The sequence below is a fragment of the Strix aluco genome, chromosome 3, assembly GCF_031877795.1.
Source record: "Strix aluco isolate bStrAlu1 chromosome 3, bStrAlu1.hap1, whole genome shotgun sequence".
Taxonomy (NCBI): Eukaryota; Metazoa; Chordata; class Aves; order Strigiformes; family Strigidae; genus Strix; species Strix aluco.
In genome coordinates, this window is record NC_133933.1 from 120,462,298 (window position 1) to 120,481,103 (window position 18,806).

General features: G+C 38.3%; 2 protein-coding genes across 5 annotated transcripts in view; one reads left to right on the plus strand and one right to left on the minus strand.

The window, feature by feature from the left end:
• VSNL1 (visinin like 1) overlaps window positions 1-10,879 on the plus strand; it is a 90,944-nt gene extending 80,065 nt beyond the window's left edge. For all 3 annotated transcript variants that reach the window (XM_074820102.1, XM_074820100.1, XM_074820101.1), the window contains exons 3-4: window positions 8,743-8,958; window positions 9,902-10,879. In XM_074820102.1, coding sequence (XP_074676203.1) covers window positions 8,743-8,958; window positions 9,902-10,099 — 414 coding nt within the window. In that variant the 3' untranslated portion in view covers window positions 10,100-10,879. The remainder of the gene's footprint in view (window positions 1-8,742; window positions 8,959-9,901) is intronic.
• A 1,445-nt stretch (window positions 10,880-12,324) lies between these two features.
• SMC6 (structural maintenance of chromosomes 6) overlaps window positions 12,325-18,806 on the minus strand; it is a 41,140-nt gene continuing 34,658 nt past the window's right edge. For both annotated transcript variants that reach the window (XM_074820103.1, XM_074820104.1), the window contains exons 26-28: window positions 17,966-18,118; window positions 16,138-16,235; window positions 12,325-14,833 (exon numbers count right to left, since the gene is read on the minus strand). In XM_074820103.1, the coding sequence (XP_074676204.1) occupies window positions 14,725-14,833; window positions 16,138-16,235; window positions 17,966-18,118 (360 nt within the window). In that variant the 3' untranslated portion in view covers window positions 12,325-14,724. The remainder of the gene's footprint in view (window positions 14,834-16,137; window positions 16,236-17,965; window positions 18,119-18,806) is intronic.

The window sequence follows — 18,806 nt, forward strand, 5'->3', positions numbered from 1 at the left end:
CTACCGTACACTGCAGATCTGCTTAAGAGTGCAGCTATACCAGAATCAGCATCTATGGGGGCAAAAGGCTGGAGGGTTTTTACTGTGAAGATTAGCTCTGAGACCGTGTATAAGTTTTTTTTTAACTCCTGTTTCTGTGTTGTTTCTGCTCTGCAACTGATGCTTTATCCCTGATGTCTTTTTTTTATTTGCCTGTCTACAGAAAATACCATGCTGGCTTCTGCTTTGCAGCAATGAATTTTGCCAGTGTTGAAAGGCTTGGAGTCAGCCTGAAGCCCAGATTCATGTGTATCAATCCATTGTAATCCTATGGGGTAACCTCTTCCCTGATATTCAGCAAAACATAATCAGACTCATTTTTTTGGCTGACTTGAGAGAACTTGATTCCTCTGAAGAAATGTGGCTGGTAAAAGCCATGCAGACCTGTAGTACAGGGTTGTGGCATGCTCCAATTCTGCATTTTTCCAGTGGGTCAGCTCAGTGGGTCTTTTATCTGTGTAAAGCACAATAAAAAGGCTAGAGTTGAGCCAGAAAATGGCTTTTCTCCCAGATACTGAGCACATGCTTTGGTGTGAAGTGCTTTGGTACATGTATAACAAGCTGGAAGGAGATAATAAACCTTCAAAGGCTGAATGGGAGAAGAGAGAGAGACAGGAAAACTGATAATGTTTTGCTCCAAGTAAAGGCAGATGTAGGAGGAACACAAAATGAATCTCACTTCTGAAGCACTGTAGCTATATTAACATGCAAGAGAAAAAAAAACATTGATGCAGTTGCTTCATTGCGTATTCCATCAGAAGAAGCTGCAGTCCTATACATGGACAGGCTACATATCATCAACTATGATAATCTCACTGATTCTTGAGTTACATTAGTGCCTTAAGGTAATACATTGAGCTTGGATTTCAAAAGGTACACACTCTGACACAGTAGTACCATTTTCATCCATTTATTTGTATTTTTGAAGGCAGAGGAAATACAATTCACTAAACATGAACAGAGTTTGTTAGAGCTATGCTTGCTCTTTCCAACTTCATCTGCAAAGTAAAAATAGCTTAGCAAAATAAATTTTTAAGCTAACTAGCCTTGTAACACACAAGATGTGGTTGGGCAAGGCTCTCAGCTTTGAAATCTACTCCACAAAACCCTGCTGCTATTCCAGGAAGTTTTACATGCATCATTAACCCAGAAGATGCCACCAACCCGCCCATTTTCCTCTGGCTGTATCTGTGGTGGAGCAGAGATCAGGGATTCCCATCAGCCCGTTAATGCAGCACTTGCTTCAGCTTGTGGAGATTGGTGGCATCAGTACTGTAGCTGGGGATGAGCTATTGCGAGAGCTTTTAGGCCTCTCCTAGGATTTCTCTACACAACGGAGTGATAATGCAGGGTAGGGAGGAACAGAGGATAAGAAGAAGGTTGAGAGGAGGGTCCCCATCTGTACCACAATTCTGAATATCATGTCTGGATCTGTTACAGCATCTCATCTCTAGCACAGTGCAGAAACATCATTCAATTCCACCCCCTGGAATTTCAGTAGTGAAATTAAATCATTGTAACCCTCACTTAATTTTCTATGCATATGAACAAGACAGCCACAGACCTTTCAAAAGCATGTGATATGCCTTTCAGTGCTGATGTGCTGCTACTCTGTGGCTGAGAGCTGGGAACACAACAGGAACACCTGTATCTCTGGGATCCAAATCCCTTAACATTTGATTAAATTCTAATGGAAGCATGCATAGTTGCTGAAATTACTTCTGCTTCTATGGAGCCAAATTCTTGGGTGCTCATTCATTGCCTGTATTGTCTCTGCAGTAAACTTCTGCCTTGGAGAGCTCTGAGACTGAAATCCTCAGTGGTTATCTAAATGCTTTTCATTTAAAGGGCAGTTGGGCATAGGAACCACAGAAGAACTTCAGCCCAGTGAGGTGTGGTTAATTGCCTCTGGGAACAGGATCTCCAAAGTCTAGACAGAAGAGTTGTGTGAGAAAAGCCCTTGGAAATCCACAGCGAAAACATTTGGACACCTTAGAGTGAGGGAAGATCTGTCTATGGAGGTGATTGCTCAGTACCCTTCACTGCTTGTGTCCCTTCATGTGTTTTGCCTTGGTTGCCTAAATGTCCTTGGGGTCTGGACTTGAATAACAAACATTTGGATGTGTTTCAGTTCATTAAATATCTCATCCAATGAATAATAACTCAGGGAAAACCTTTGACAGAACTAGAAAGTGGTAAGGAAATGGTTTCAGATTTAGCATGATCATAGGCCCAATTCAGAACCCACTGAAGTAACTGGATTGTTTGCATTGGCCCATACTGCTAATAATGTAGGTTCTGCTTAGTATCATAGCGGTTAAGATGCAGATGAAGTGAAAGGAGAATTTTGAAAATTATTTGAGTTAAAGATTTTAAAATATATTTAGTGGGGGAAATACTAGAATCAAAAACTTCTGTCTCCTAAAGCAATTCCTCAACCACTAATTTGTTAAAAAAAAGTATGTTTGATCTCTTTCTGATCCCTCAAATATTAGTTCACACAAGCTGTTCCCAGTTTGGCAGCTCACAGTTCTCTGATCCATACTATGCTGTAGCTGGTGCCTTCTCCTGAGCTGCCCGTTCAGCTTGTCTCAGATAGGGGAGGGAAGCAAGTGTGGGGTTTCCATGTCCACGCTGAGACCTTTCAGCAGGGAAAGGATATTACATCATCCCACTGCTGTGATTTTGGAAAGTCTGTTTTGTAAGCAAGCACTGCAAACACTTGTTCAGCCAAAAGTATGTAGAGGATAGCTGAGAAGAAGCCTAGTCTGAGATTTACCAGGACTAGAAGTCTCCCTGCTTAGGACTGTGAAGACTTACTTTGCTAAAAAACATAGTTTAAGCTTAATGATCCCTCTGCTCCCCCTACAGCCAGTCAAGGGAGAGATCTCTGACACCTAATTTGATGGCTTCAGGTGGCTCTTTGGAGAAGCCTCTCTCCATTGACCAAGGAGCAAAGTACAGCACCGACCCCGGGCGATGCTGTGGCTCTCACACCCACAGGCATTCCTGGGCTCACAGCCCCATCCTGCTTGGCTTCACCCTGTCCCACTGGTCACCCTTGGTGGAATGCTCTCTGCCAGCCCTCTCCACTCCAGGCTGGGCACAGAGGCAGCTCACAACATTCCACATTCATTTCACTGGCATTGCTCTGGAGAATAAGGGTGAGACATAACATGAATGAGAGGGGTATGTTGTGCCTTATCCTTTCTTAATCCACACATCCTCAGGAAGTCTTGAAAATGTGTCTCTATCTAGTCTAAAGGTGTATCTGTCCTGACCTGCGCTTGAGCTGTGTATTCCCAGGGCAGTCAAATCTTTTCCAGAATGATGTCCTGGCTGTGTCTGTTTGTTCTGCTGTGGTTATGCTCTTCTTACATTAGTTTGCGGTTTTGTACAGAGAGGTGCTGGCAGGCACAGGCTGCAGCCCTGCAGGTCACCCTGGCGCCCGAGCGGCACAACCTTCGGGACAGGTCCCGATGGTCACACCCTGTACATCTCTTCCCCTTCTCATGCCTTAAGACATGAAGTGCAAGAGTACAGTATGTTATAGTAAATTACAATTATTTTTTCTAAAGGAAAGAACTAAAAAATAATCCTTTTTCTTATCTCCTTGACTAACTCCTGCGTTGGTACTGCTGGCAGGAACACAGAGCTTTGTCCTCTTGAAAAACTAGTGAGCAGCAACTTGCTCCCCAGTCATCACAGTCATCCCCCTCAGTGAACTCACTTTGAGGACCTGTAAGATGGGGCTTGACCAGCATCTCTCAGCATCTGGGTTCAAATTTAAGAGGTTTTCTATAAAAAATACCCATCTGAGCTTCTACCAGCAGCCAAACTTCCTGATTCTCAAAGTGCTCATGTTCTCCACTTACAAAGGTGAACTCAGTGCATAGCAAACTTATTAAAGGGAGGAAAGAAAACCCTAACAAAGTAGATAAAAAGGGTAACTCCTTTCTAAAGTATAACAGCATCAATTGTATAAGGTTTTTCCCATGGGAGCCAACTGCCAGGCTTGCTTCCATGTGCTGATGATGCTTGTGCTGCTCCTTGCACTGGCTGTGCCTTGCTCGTCACTCTTTGCTGCTTCAGCCCTCAGCAGATCATGGCAGTGCTGAGCCCTGAACAGGGAATCTCGTCTCCTGGGGGAATTGGCAGCTGCTTCTTCCATCTTCTCCAAGCCCGGGATACAGAAGCCCCGTACCACCTTCTGCTCACCTGCTTCCAGTTCTGCGCTCCAGTTCCCATGTTGGTGGTGGAAGCTGTGACCTTACATCCGTGACCAAATCATCACTTAGGCATGTGTAGGCAGCATGTTCAGCTTTTCGTACACTACTCAATTCTGGTTTTCTCCATTTTATAGCAGAATTTCCCTTTTAATAGAAACGCATCTGAAACGTGATAAAGCATCACATGAAAAACAAAGCACCACTTAGGCTGGTCTATAGATTCCCTTCACTCCTAACAATCAAGGAGAGACCGTTCTTTTGTGGACCCTGGGGAATTTGGGGAAGTGTATTGCTTTTGTTTTGTTTTGTTTTTTTTCTTTATGTTTTAGCCACATTCTAAAGCTTTAGCCATATGCTTTAGCGTATGCTTTATGCTTTTTCAATAACTCCCTCCCAAAGATGATCTGAATAGAGTTGGTCACAGAGTTGTCTGTGAACAGCCTCACTTCAAAGACACTAAAGCATCTGTAGCCAAGCAGATAAATATTTCTAGGTATTAGATCAGTTCCCCCCAGACTTATGTATAATTTGTAGATGCTATTTGCTAGATATTCCAGGACCCTTTGAAAGCCCCCCATATACCAGAAGGGTGTCCAGAAACATTCTGGGAGATAAGAATCTACAAGACAATCTTCTCTGAAATTTAAAAGCAGAATAAGAGGGATTTTTTTTTTTCTCTTCCTTTTTTCTTTCCTAATTGGTAGTTGTCTGTAGAGATTGTGGAGACAATGATGGTGTGTAGGCTGCACTTTTCAGTGCAGCAAAAGGGAACTAGTTGCTTTTGTATGTAGATTGATCACCTGGACAAGGGTTTGCAGAAGCAGCTGAAGGCACTGACTTGGTCAGTGGCTGTAGCCTCTGAAAATCCCAACTGTGTTTCTTTACTTGTTTCTGAGGCATTCACTGAGCTCATATCAGAGTCCCATATGAGGCAGACTAAACCACCCTCCTCATATTTCCCCTGCCAAAAATGGGTGTTTGTCTTCCACAGATCCCTGTCTCCCATTGCCACTTGGCTCAGACTAGTCTTAAAGTAGTTAAAGTTTGTGCTTTTACACCTTGCTAAGGCCTCACTGTATTTTAATAGTCAAATAATGTTTTACCAGAGCTGGCTTCTTTTGCTCTGTAATTGTTTTGGTTTCCTTTTACTCCATTTCTTATTTATGAATTATTTCAAAACAGGCCAATGGAAGTCTTCAAGTAGATTTTTAAACAACTTTTGACAATGTTTTTTTATTGTTCTGAGCTAAAAATAATACAAACCAGCAGGTACAGACTGAAGAAGAGTGCCTGCAGTCCCTAGAGGACCTTTTACTGAATTTGCTCCCTAGAGTGAGGCAAATAGGAAAAAAAAAAGAAGAAAAAGGCATCAGTTCCATTTGTTCACCTTACTAGGCTGTAAGTGCCAAGGCTTAGCTCTGAGCAGTGCCACCACCTTCCTCACCTCAGAAGACAAAAACTCGTCTGTGATGAAAAAAATTAGAAGGATGCTCTTCTCCCTGCTACACAAGGTTAATGGTATGACTGGCACAAGAGGTAGTCACAGCTTGCTTATGCTCCTCTAATGGGACACTGAATGATACGTTCACCAAGAATAATTTAGAAATGGTCTTTGGCATCTCCAGCCACTGACCCCTCCTAATCCCCCACTTTGTTCTTGGGCTCTTGAGTATTTCTGGGTGTCTGCCACTTCTTCACCGTTTTTGTAAGTGAGCTTCTTCACTGTAGTTTAGTTCTTTGATCCCACCAGTACATTTGTACCATTTCTCAGTGTGGATCATAGGAGAGGGCACCTCAATGTATTTTGGTTCTCTGGACAGCGAAAAGGACAACCCCATTTCCCTCCAGCTACTTGCCTTTCTGTTATAGAGACTGCAGAGTCACAGTCAGAGAAATACTTGATTAGGCAGCATCCTCAGCAATAGTCAGCTCTTAACAGAAACACTTGAAAGACTGTAAGATTTTGAAGTGGGTTTTTTGGTAACATACACATCACAGGACAGCGTTCAGTACAGATTTAAAAAGCAAGAGATTTCTCTTTTCAGCTTGGAACAGCCAGCAAGCTTCCAATAATAGAAGGGGGGAGCAGTGGAGTCCTGGTGGAGCTGCAGGGCACAAGAGCCACTACTTAACTTCTCCCCAGTGGTCTGCAGAAGTGTACATCTATCTATACACACATAAAATTAAATACCACCTATGATAACATCTGCAATTGGTACTTAAAAGTTGGGGGACAGGTGGATCATGAGGAAGAAGCAGCAGTGATCAGGATTTTCAATAACCTGCAAATAATGTTCCGGTTTTGGATAACATTCACATAACTTTGTTCTGACACAGCCAAATGCAGGACTGTGAGCCCAAAGAGCGTTCCTGCAGAGGGAGCTACATTTGCTTTAACAAAAGGTTGAGGTTTGCACCAGAAGAGCAATTCAGCAAGGTCTGGTAGCTGTCACTGCACTCCTGAATTGTATCAGAGAATCCATGTGTCTTTTTATGTGTTTACAAGCCCAATCATGCTTACCACACTGGAGTCCAAACATTTTTAAAGGTCAAAAACCAGAAAGTACATAAAGAGCTGCAGCAGCACCTTGAGGTATTTACAGCTCCATCAATTTGGATTATCAAAATAGAAATAGGTTGAGTTGAGTACAGGCACGTAAGTTGTATTTTCAGGGGGAGATGATACCAAATGCCTTTCTGCTACTGGAGAAGGGGTGTAGAAGCAGTGGGTGGATGCTGACCCATACAAAGTCAAATGTGAAAATCACAACTTGAACAGCGATGTTAACCTGGACAAAATACCACTGGAACAGGTACAGTGTCCCTCTCTTTTGATGCCTTCACACCATGTTCAAATATCTTTCCCAAAAGATACTTGGGAAGTGAGATGGGCACATCTGATACCCCTTCTAGGATAATACAGCAATTTGCATCCCGTTGAGGATAATTCACCACAGGGCAATATTCTGAATGGATGGAGGTGGGCAAAATTTAACCCTACTCTCTCTTTTGAGGGGAAGATTTTACAATGACTATAATGCAACTGCGCTAGAGAAACGATTGTATCATACCTCTTCAGCAATGCAAAGGTTATCCAGCATTGTGTCTGAAGTTGGTATCAGAGAAAACAGTAAGTTTAAAGGAAACTTTCAGGTTAGGACCCGTTTGGCAACACAGCAGTGGCTCCTGACATGACCTGCATGGCCACATAGTGCAAGCAGCTGGCTGCACACCAAGTTTTGCATTTTTAGGGCAAGACACAGTATCCAAATGGTCATTTGGCCTCCACAAAGGAAAAACAGCAAAGGCTTGCCGTGTTCTAAATCTGTATTTAGTCAGAAAATGAGTAGTGCCCATTTCTGTATAAGCTGTGAGATCCCGAGATCCCCCATGAAATCTGAGTGTATTGCTCAAGAGCTTTCACAGCTGACCACAGCAACCATCAGCCTGCAGCAAAAGCTCTGGACAGGGAAATGGAAAATTGTAAAATGTAGACCCACCTCCTCAGCTGCCACTGAAGTCTTTCCTTCAAACTTATATTGTTAAATGCAATACTTACTAAGAATTGGAATTTAAAAAAGCACAACATGAAATGGCTCTCAAACTGGGAGTAACACACGTTTATAATTTAGGATCATAAAAGCCTCCATAAGATTGTGCTGGGAATAAAGAAACAAACATTATTTGGGTACAGTCCCTGCACTGCAGTGGGACTTCAGCACTGGTTTAAAACTCCCTTTCTTAAGAGGTATTTTTTTCTTGAGTCTGAGCCACAGAAAGAACAACTCCTGTCTCAAATGTCTTAAATCATACATTTCCCAAGGGAGAAAATATCAGCTGAAAACCTACATGTCATGGTCATTTAAAATATTTTGTTAAGATATAGTTAGTTGCAGTGTTCAATGATAATGGATATTAAACTTGAAAAGCATTCCTCTGTATTGTTTAGCTGAATCTCCGTTCTCATTTATGTACTTGTATTAATGTTGGTTGGCAGAACGGAACATATGTTCCTGGTTTTTTTATGCTATGTGTGGATTATTTTTTTAAAATAAATGTAATTATATAACAAGCCCACACATCTATTTGGTTGCAACATGTCAAGGACTGGTTACTCCCAGGCAGAAAAAATACTGTTAAAATGCACCTTGGTTGCTGTATTTCACAGTCAGAGAATATCATATACAATCTCTCATTTGCACTCAACTTCATTTTAAGGTTCATCTAGTTAATTTGGCTTTAAATTAGCATTAAATATTTTTGCAATATAGTTTGTGGTAAGCTAAGAGATTTTTGTAGAAATAAGTTCTTAATAATCATTACACTGTAACTGTTACAGAAACTTACATTGCCTATCTTCAGTTCCACACAGAGCTCACCAGCAACTCTTCATAAATGCCTCACTTCAGTATGGCAGGTACAGAGCTTGATTTCTTACGTTGCTTACAGTTCTGTTAATTATTTTGTTTTGCAGTTCTTTCCATATGGAGATGCTTCAAAGTTTGCCCAGCACGCCTTCCGAACCTTTGATAAAAACGGAGACGGGACCATCGACTTCAGAGAGTTCATCTGTGCACTGTCCATCACCTCACGAGGCAGTTTTGAGCAAAAGTTAAACTGGGCCTTCAACATGTATGATCTGGATGGTGATGGTAAAATTACAAGAGTGGAAATGCTGGAAATTATAGAGGTGAGATCAATATGACACTCAAAAATAATATGTCTGAATATTAATGAAATTTGATTACTTGTTCACATACCCTTTAGGTTTTAAGCACACAAGAAGCTGTACTGTATCTTTAAAAGTGTGTTTTACATACACTTGTCCTTTACTGACTCATGCCTAAGTGGTAGAAGCACAAACATCTTAATAGATGTAATCTTTGAAAATTGCAGAGAGTACATATGTGCATATAAGCTTTTAAATAACCCGAGGTAATTTTTTTTTTCTGATGAACAGATTAACCATAAGAACAGAATAGCAAAGGATTTACAAAGCCCATCATCTCAAAATCACTTGACATGCATGAAATTACTGGTTTGTAGCTCAAGTAGCTGAAACCTTATTGGAGATTAACTTTAGATGATTACAGAAATTTACAGGGATAACAACACACTATTTTAAGTGAGCTCTCACAGATGGGCTTCAAGATGACCCCAGCATATAACAAACAGGAAGGATAAAGTTTACCATCTCATCATCTGCCGGCTACTCGCTGCAATAGTTAATACCATATTTTGCTCACATGTACACATAGAAAGCTGTTGAAAGGTGATGACTTCTAAAACCGATTATTCAGAATTTATGTGAAATATTTCAGCTGAGTGACTAAAAGCCAAAATAAACAGTTGATCCAGAGAATAGGGTACAAGTTCTGCACTGTGAAACAGAAAGCCAAAGAAATTCATTCCAGGATGCCAAATGCAACCACCAAAATAAATCTACATCTAAAGAAAGTAAACTACATTTTTCCTTGTTTTACGTATATGGACATCAGCTCCTAAGAAAAAGAAAAAAATCTTTAGGGAAATGGGCAATTATTTTATTGTTGCAATATCTTTCCAGAATTTAATTGCATCAAAAAATCAGGTTATTTTGTATGTTGAATCTTCCATTTGGTTTCTTTCCAAAGGCCATCTACAAAATGGTGGGCACTGTGATAATGATGAAAATGAACGAGGATGGTCTGACGCCTGAGCAACGGGTAGACAAGATCTTCAGTAAGATGGATAAGAACAAAGACGACCAGATCACACTGGATGAATTCAAAGAAGCTGCAAAGAGTGATCCTTCCATTGTATTACTCCTGCAGTGTGACATTCAAAAATGAGCTTGTGTACAATGCGTCATAGACTGCACAGAAGTTTAATGTTCCATTCAGTTTGCAGCTATTTCCACACACACAAAAATTTGCTTGGACTACCTATAAATGGACTTGCTTCTTGTGTTTGAAACACTTGTGTGCATGAGAATGTCATTTGCTAAAGAATTTTAAAAGTATATATTATAAAAATAAACTGCCACAACGTGATGTGTGCAATGTCATTTCATAACAGCCCTATTCCTCTGAAGCCTGTGCAGCAGTCCTGTGCTGCAGTGAATTATATTATTTATTGTTCATGTTTTACTGATGCTAGCTCTGTGTCTCCTAGACTGAGTAATGTTAGTGACACTGAATTCCCATGGTAATGTTAACTGTTTATTATAAATCATGTCACCATTCTGCTGTAAAGTAGTACTGGACAGACAGAGGGGAAGAGTTCCTCAGCTCTTAAGTCTGATCCACACGTGTGCTTGTATTGTCAGTGGATATAAATGTACTTCATTTGCATGCCTTTTAGGTTTGCCTTAATTCTTACCTCATTTGCATCCCTTCAATCTGGAAAGAGCTATGTCAGAGGAATGCAGTATTAAAAAAATAAAATCCTGCTAAAATTATCCCTTTAATTAAAAATATATATAAATATATATATAATATGTTTAAAATATTGTTTTATTGGAAGTTTAAAGGTTTTATTGGAAGTGTATTGATCTTTGCCTGAATTTTCAAAAGCTTCCACAGAGGTTGCAATATATATGTCCCAAAATAAATTTATAACATTTGACCTTTTCCCCTAATTCTTATTTCATGTCTTTAGCACTGTAATAGAAAAAAAATTCAATCTCTTTAATTATGTCACTGTACTACTGGGAAATACATACTTCATTATGAAAGCATGAAGAAAACTTCTTTGCACTCACTCACTAGAAGAGTCGTATTATATGAAACCGAAAGTTGAAGTACTTACATTTACCAACAGAGCAGCTGTTGATCCTCCAAGATGCTAAGATTTAACAGTATACCTACTACGGAGCTTTTTAAGCTAGCTCGAAGTCAAATACAGTTTATTTGCTTGGCCTAAACCTGGCCTTCTAATGTTTTTCCCTCCTTAAGTAAGCGTCATTCCTCTTACCATATGACATTACCCCAGGTTTAACATAAATAGACATGTTAAAAATCATTACTGATAAATTAACCATAAAGTATGATGATTGAGAAGGGATAGTGAAGAGAGCCACCTTCCTCCTCAATTCTATGTGCATCAATCAAGTTTATCTCTATACTGTGGCAAGTACAAGTTCTGCACAACCCTGGGAAAGGATCAAGAACTAGCAGACTGCCAAAATTGCACATAAAAATCTTCCCTACATCACATTTCCCATTTGCTTTAAACAGTTGGTTGCTTGAAGGATTACAAAAAAAAAGTCTGAACATATTACAATTGCATGTTTGATCCTTCTTCTTTACCTTACAAAGAAAGGAGATGGTACTCTTTAATAGCTAAAAATCAAACAATAAAACATGACAAACCAAATTATTCGCTGTATTTTCAAATTTAAAAAGTAGAGCTCATCTTAAAATTGAGGGGAAAAAAACCCAAAAAGCAACAAAAAACAGTTTTACACGTTTTGCTAACAAACGTGGGGAGAACACAGAATCAATCGATTGTTGCCACAACCACAGCCATCCTCTCATATTTAAGTTTCTTCATATTCCAAACAGCAAAATGCAGAAATTTCAACTACATTTAATACCACAATTTTTACTTAGACTGCACAGATATAGTCTTAGCAAATTAGAAGGTGGTATACTTTGTATGCTTGGCTGTAACTTAAAACACATTCTGAAAATGTTACGTACTTCTGAGAATGATATATATGTCCATTGTTTCCACTTAGGCTTAAATTGCTAGTTGTAGAAAGGATGTTTAATATTCCTGGGAATTTATGCCTCTTTGGTTTACATATACTTAGTAGAGAAGCAGTACCTCATTCTACATTTCCCTGCACCTCGAATTTATGTAGCTGGACAGGCTCCATTTACTTTAATGCAGCATTAAGCAACCACATTGCCATCCAAAATGGCCAACTCAAACACAGTCACAAAACATAACATCAGCACTGCATTCTCTCTCTAGGTAGCTGGTATAGTAAATTCTGTATTTAAAGTACCAAGAATAAGATGGTTTTGAGACCTTAGTAGGATCACTGCAAAAATAAGTGCATCCAAGCAAGTGCTTCAATAATTGTTTATTCAGAGTTAATCCTCTACCATGAAAACAGTTACTTACAATAATTATACAGTCAGGCACACATTTTTATCAAGTACAGTGGTAGATTAGAATAAATACAATACGTTGATCTGAACCAAAGACCAAAATTGTTGCCAACAGCTCCAATATTTCAAGTAAGTCTATAGAAAACTTGGGAGAAAGTTGAAGTGTTAGCTCAGTAGGAATGCGATAATTTTCCTTAGGCTCTTTTCTCCACACAATTCACTACAGAAGTACTAATGAGGATAAATGCTTTTCTCTCTCCTGCCTCCGCACTCTTTATTTTTTGAGTGCTGAAGGAAATCAGGAGGAAATAACTCTATGCCATTCTATCATTCCATACTATAAAAGGATCTGAAACAGTTTCTAGTTTCATCATAAAATCAAGTCAAATTAAACACGTGGGTCATGACTATGTAGTATCGAGGACTCCCAGTACAAACGAACTGGGCTTGAGTTTGACAAGTTTTGCCAAGTACGCACTTGGTATGGTTCCCCTCCACCCCCCCATTATTTTCACATAATCCTGAAGTTGTAAGTATCTTTCATACAGATTGCATCAAATCACAGGATTATGGAATTGTTTAGTTTGATAGGGACCTCCAGAGGTCTCTTGTCCAACTACCTGCTTGAAGGAGGTACAACAGTCTATTCAGACCCCGACAAGCCTCCAAGGACAGGAGTTCACAGGATTCTACAGCCTGTCAGGACAACATGTTCAACTGCATCGTATCTTCATCATGAACAGTCCCCCCCTCCCCGTTTATCCAGCCAGAACCTCCCCACTTCAGTGTATGACTGCTGTCTGTCTGTCTTCTGCTATGCACTTCAACAAAAAGCCTGGCCCTGTTTTTGTAAGTAACCTTCTCAAGGCTGCTGCTATGAGTCTGTTGGCCCATTACCCTGGGCTTTCAAAAGTAAACATCTGAAGCATTTAAAAGACTTAATTCCTACAGTTAGAATGCACTAGAACTGCAAATAGCTTTCTCAGTGTATTTTCCTTCAATACTTATCTAGCTTCCATATTTTACAGATACCTACAAGTTCAATACATCCTTGAATAAAAACTAAACATTAAAGAACACAACATACCATGCAGCAGCTAAAACCAAAATTGGCCACAAAGTCAAGTGAGGTTTTATTGAGGAACTTCTATTTGGTAAGTAACTGCAGAAACTGCAGAACTGTTCTCCAAATAGTCTCAATGGCTTTTGTATCCCCATAACATCAAAAAAAAAAAAGGTATGTCTAATGGCTGAGCTCTAAGTGATTATTTTTGAAGAGCTCCCAACAATTTCAAGTTCCTGAAAAAAGGAGAACAGAAGAGAGAAAAAAGTTAATTCTGGGCAGTTTGAAAAATCTGGTTCTTTCTCTCTCTTATCCCCAATAAATGCTTGCATTATTTAACTAAAGCAAGTTTATTTTAACTGCTCTGGTACAGTCCCAGGGGAGCATGGGAGGGGAGAGGGGCAGGGACAGGGACACCCAACAAAATGCAGGCCTACAATGCTGTAGAGAAGTTACCATATTATTTCCCAGAATTCTTATTCCACTTCATTCCTCTATGTTGGAAGGACTTCTATCACTTTTGTTTATTATAATATAATGAATATCTGCAGACTGAGTCTATATCTGCAAACTCAGACTGTGCAAGAACTTAAGTTTATTGGAATTAAGAATCTAAGTTTATAAAGCCACATTTTGCTAGGTTTTGTAAGCTCACGTCCAAAAAAATTTAAACTCTTCCCTATAAACTCTTTAGGAAGAAATAAACACTTTTTTCCTGCCCAGAGAATATACTGCAAATAGATTTTTCACTTCTCTAATTATGAAAGTATAGACTGTAAGTACTAATAACTCCTTCATGTTTAGCTGCTGTGGTTCCCCTGGAAAAAAATGAAACACATGTTTTACTGCATATATTAATTAGCACATGTTTAAGAAATAGAGCTAGAAAAAACCAACATTTTTAACTTAACGATGATTTTAAGTGTGTAGAGATGCTGAAACATTACCACAAGTATCAGTTCTCACTGTTTATTAAAATATTACTCCATAGTTATACAAAATATATTTAATCTTTTCCAGAATGAAAAACAGAGCAACTGATAAAAAAATTCTACAAGTTGGTAGTTAAAAATATCAACTGAACATTCAGGATTTTCTCATCTCAAAACTGTGCTTATTCTTGGTCTGTACACACACAGTAACTCTTAAAAAAAAATAGTTAAAAAATACAGGAACGTCTTCCTGAGAGTATTTAACAAAAGACCCTCTTATCCAGCATCAGGAAGTAATAACTTTACACACATCATTACGTATTTTATCTTCAATAGTATGCCATATTCATACACAGAGATACTTATTCATCTTCCTCTTTGTTATTCCTATTTTGGAAATTCAGTGTTCTTTGGCCTCTTTCAGGGTCTTGCATTCGGAGGATTCGAATATGGGAACCCGTAGGCAAACAACTAAAAATAAAGTATGCATCATTTAAACAGTGCTTCTTCTCCACAAATTTTAGTATTTCTATTTGATTCTTTTGATTACATACTTTCCTTTAAAGAACTCCATCTTTTTTCTTTGACAGTTTTAAAAAAAAAGTAACACGGGGTAAAGTTGTGGCTTCACTGAACTGATACTGGAGCAGATTTCAGTAAGAACTTGAGGTAAAGACAATGACTGATTTCAGTCATGTGATTTCTAACAGACTACCTTCATTATAGAAAAGGTACTTTTAAGAGAAACTCCAAACAACATGATTGAATACAGTTCATATTTGCCTTACAGATTCTGAAGTGGCACACACTGTATACATGTATAATCACATCACACTTAAGAATGAGCAAAGTTACTAAACATACATTTATACAGGCTTCTCCACCAATTACCCTAAATGTACTTTTTCTGAAGGTGACTGCGTACTTTTGTTAAATTAAACGTTTGCTGAACATGCTACATGTAACAAAATATAACAAAACCAAACTGCACTCGAATTATTAAACTTTTAAACAGTAACCATACAGACAATTCCTATGTTTAATGAATACACTTTCAGAAATTCCCCACAAAGCACTTCCACTTAAATAACAACAGAATACCGTTATTCTACTTTTTCTAGATTTTAGTAAGGGAAGACAATTAAGAATAAATCAACCTCATTTTGAAGACTGCTTAATTATCCTCCGCAGGCTTCACTAATTACACCTGGCTAACAGGGAGAAGAGCTGGCTGCATGAGGTTAGACGGTGACTGTCCCTTTAAGCTGTCCATAGCTTTACCAGGGACTTATATGGAGGTTTTTAAAGAATTTTGGGCTATTAGATCAAAAAAAGAAAAATGGGAGTAAGTTATCAATTTCTAGATCAGTGATATTAAAAAAAAAATCAAGTACAAGCATCTTGAAAGTACTGTAGTATTAACAGGAAAAATGGAATAAATGCAGTGTCGTCTGTTAATTTTGGGAGGGGAGGGAGATACAGGGCTAAAAGCTACCAGGAGCCTACTTTACATGATAAGCATTTCAAAAAGCTGTTCTACTTAAGATAAACTGATTCAAGTCCCACTAAACTACCATACTAAGAGACATGTAAGAAAGAGTGAAAAACCTATTAAATTCCCAGAACCCTCAGCAACAAACTGCTTAGTTGCCGATATTCTACAGCTACAAATAGCAAAATTTCTTTCTCCTCATATTTACTTTTTTCAAGTTAAAACTCCTTGCAATAGAACCTCCTTGGTAATTCTACCAGGAAATAAAACATGACAGTATTACCTCATACTTTGTGGGGTGAGCAGAATGAACTGTCGATGATGCTGAGAGTCAGCCACCTTAAAAATCATATCCATTGCAATTCTTCTGTTAACCATGTCCTAAAGACAAAAGATTTATCAGGTAGCGATACTGACCATGTACTTCACTGGCCTATTATTGTACAAATTAGGAAAAGTGCTTACAAATAAATTAATTAGAAAATATCTTAATGGAAAAACCTACCAGAATTAATTCATGTACAGTAAAGCTTAGCTAAAGAAAAGGCTAATAAAAACTAGAGAAACATTAGGGTTAAATTCTAAAAGCTACAAATTACAGTCTGGGAAATTCTTAAAGTCTACTTTTTAGTATACATGGACAATAGAAAGCTTCTATGGAAACAATCACACTCCTACTCATAATGTTCTTCTATCAGCTTTGACATACACATAGTACTTCTTACTTTATTGGTATGCTGAGATGAACTGTATTTTAGTAATGTTTCCTACAAAATTCTGCCTCAAAATTACCTGAAAGGATTTAAGGGCTGCATGAAACCTAAGATATTATGTAACTTGCTTTTATTATGAATATTATTATTATTATTACCATTTTGAACACAACCTTATGCATTAGGCTTACTGAAAAAGATGTGTAACTGGAAGCTATTGTTAGCAGGGGTTAAACAAAGCTGTGCTTCTGTACACTGCTACACACAAAACTCAGCATCTCCTTTGCAAACGTGCTGATGGGGTCCTCTTGTGGTTCCTCTCCAGGATTACACCAAAAGTTAACTACACAACTTGGAGACAGTAAGGTTCCATTTACCAGCACAGCAGTAGAAAGACAAATTGTGTGGAATTATTTATGGAACAGATGACATGGAAATTCTCTGCAGGGACTAAGGTTCTGAGTATCCCCCCTCTTCTGGACTGATGGATAAATTTCTGCATAATTAACTTGTAAAAGAGGACCTAAGCTTTGGAAATCATCTGAAAAATACTGCTTGACCACCTTAGATTCATACTTTCCTTTTTGAAATTATTTATATACAAAGCATATTATATTTTTTCCCCCCCTCTAGGTCTGTGAATCCCAGGAAAAAAAATCATTGATGGGGGAGGGACACTGAAAGCAAAATGAAATAATCCAGCATCAACTATTTGTCTCACAGAACTAATTATTTTCTCAAACCATACCACACTGCATATTAGTAAGGAGGAAATAAAATGAAATATACTAAAAAATTGGTTAATTGCCTATCTAGGGAAGCTGTACACAACGATGAGGTTTATCAGTTTCAGCTGACATTTGTTCATAATTATGTTCATTATTCTGCACTTTTGGAAAGATGCTACTAGGTGAAGCATAAAACAAATTTCTGAGTAGCAACAGTGAACTCAATTGCTACACATGCTCTGAAAAAAACACATTGATATTAAAATTGGTAGAAGCCAAAGCACATACTAATCCCAGAACTGCCACAGCAATATGCAGAGGCAACCTGTGACAAACACAATAACAACTGTATGCTGAACTAATAAGAAGTTGTATTTTATGATTTTTGTGCTGAACTAAGCTTGAAGCATGTAAAATAACAAGAGATGCTTGTAGTTCTGGGTACCAACTTCAGAAACAGAATAAGCTTCAAAAGTCACTAAGCAAAGTGAACAAGATCCAACATGTTTTATTTTGGGGGATTTGGGTTTTGGTTTTGTGGGGTTTTATTTATTATTATTTACAGTTAACTATAGTGTTTTACAATCTAACCAAATACAAACAACAACCCAACTATTTCACTAATTTATACAAATCAAAATGGCAAATGTAGTTTAAATTTAAACTATACCATGTAGACATCAAATTCATCCAAGCATCTGAAAGGAGATTCAGTAATGGACCACAGAGAAAGAATGAAACAAACTGTTGAGAAGGAACGTTCACCTCCTGATAAGGATCTCACATCATTATGGTCAGCTTTGTCTTCTTCTCGAGGCTGAACCTTGAAATAAAAATATTAGAGCAATTTTTAAACCTGAGATGGAGACTTACTAACAGAATCATAATTTTAACGGCAAACACATTATACATGAACAGATAGAGGTCACCTGAGAACAATTTTATGCACTTCACTGCCACTGCCATTCTGGAATGGGATGGCTCCTAGCCATTTCATAACACATTTCCAGGACTCACTGCAACAATTCTCCATCGCAGTAAAATACATTGAACAGATTGAATGACTCTGCCAGTGTCTTCTTATTCAATTCTCTATTTTTAATAGCGATTAAACAATGCTTAATAAATGTCAATCAGTGTAGTTATATTACAGTAAAATCCAATGGTTACTAGCTACAATAGAGAAGCAAGTAATTGATTTAGAGCAAGAGTTTAAAGGAGGAACAGTTTCTTTAACAGAATATGTGAAACATTGTGAACAGTCCTTTGGTTCCATTGATTATGATGACACCTTGTGGCACTCCCCCTTTAAGTTTAATCTTAATCATTTTCTTCTCCTGTTAATTACATTAACAAGTTAAGCAGGAAAATAAGAATTATTTTGGAGTGAGGTCTTCTGGTGGGTTTTTTGGGTGAGAGTTCTTTTCCTTTTTTCAATTTACCTTCCCTAACTATAGATCTCTTGCATGAGAAACTTGAAACATCAGCTATCTAAAAAAGGTATTCTGGTC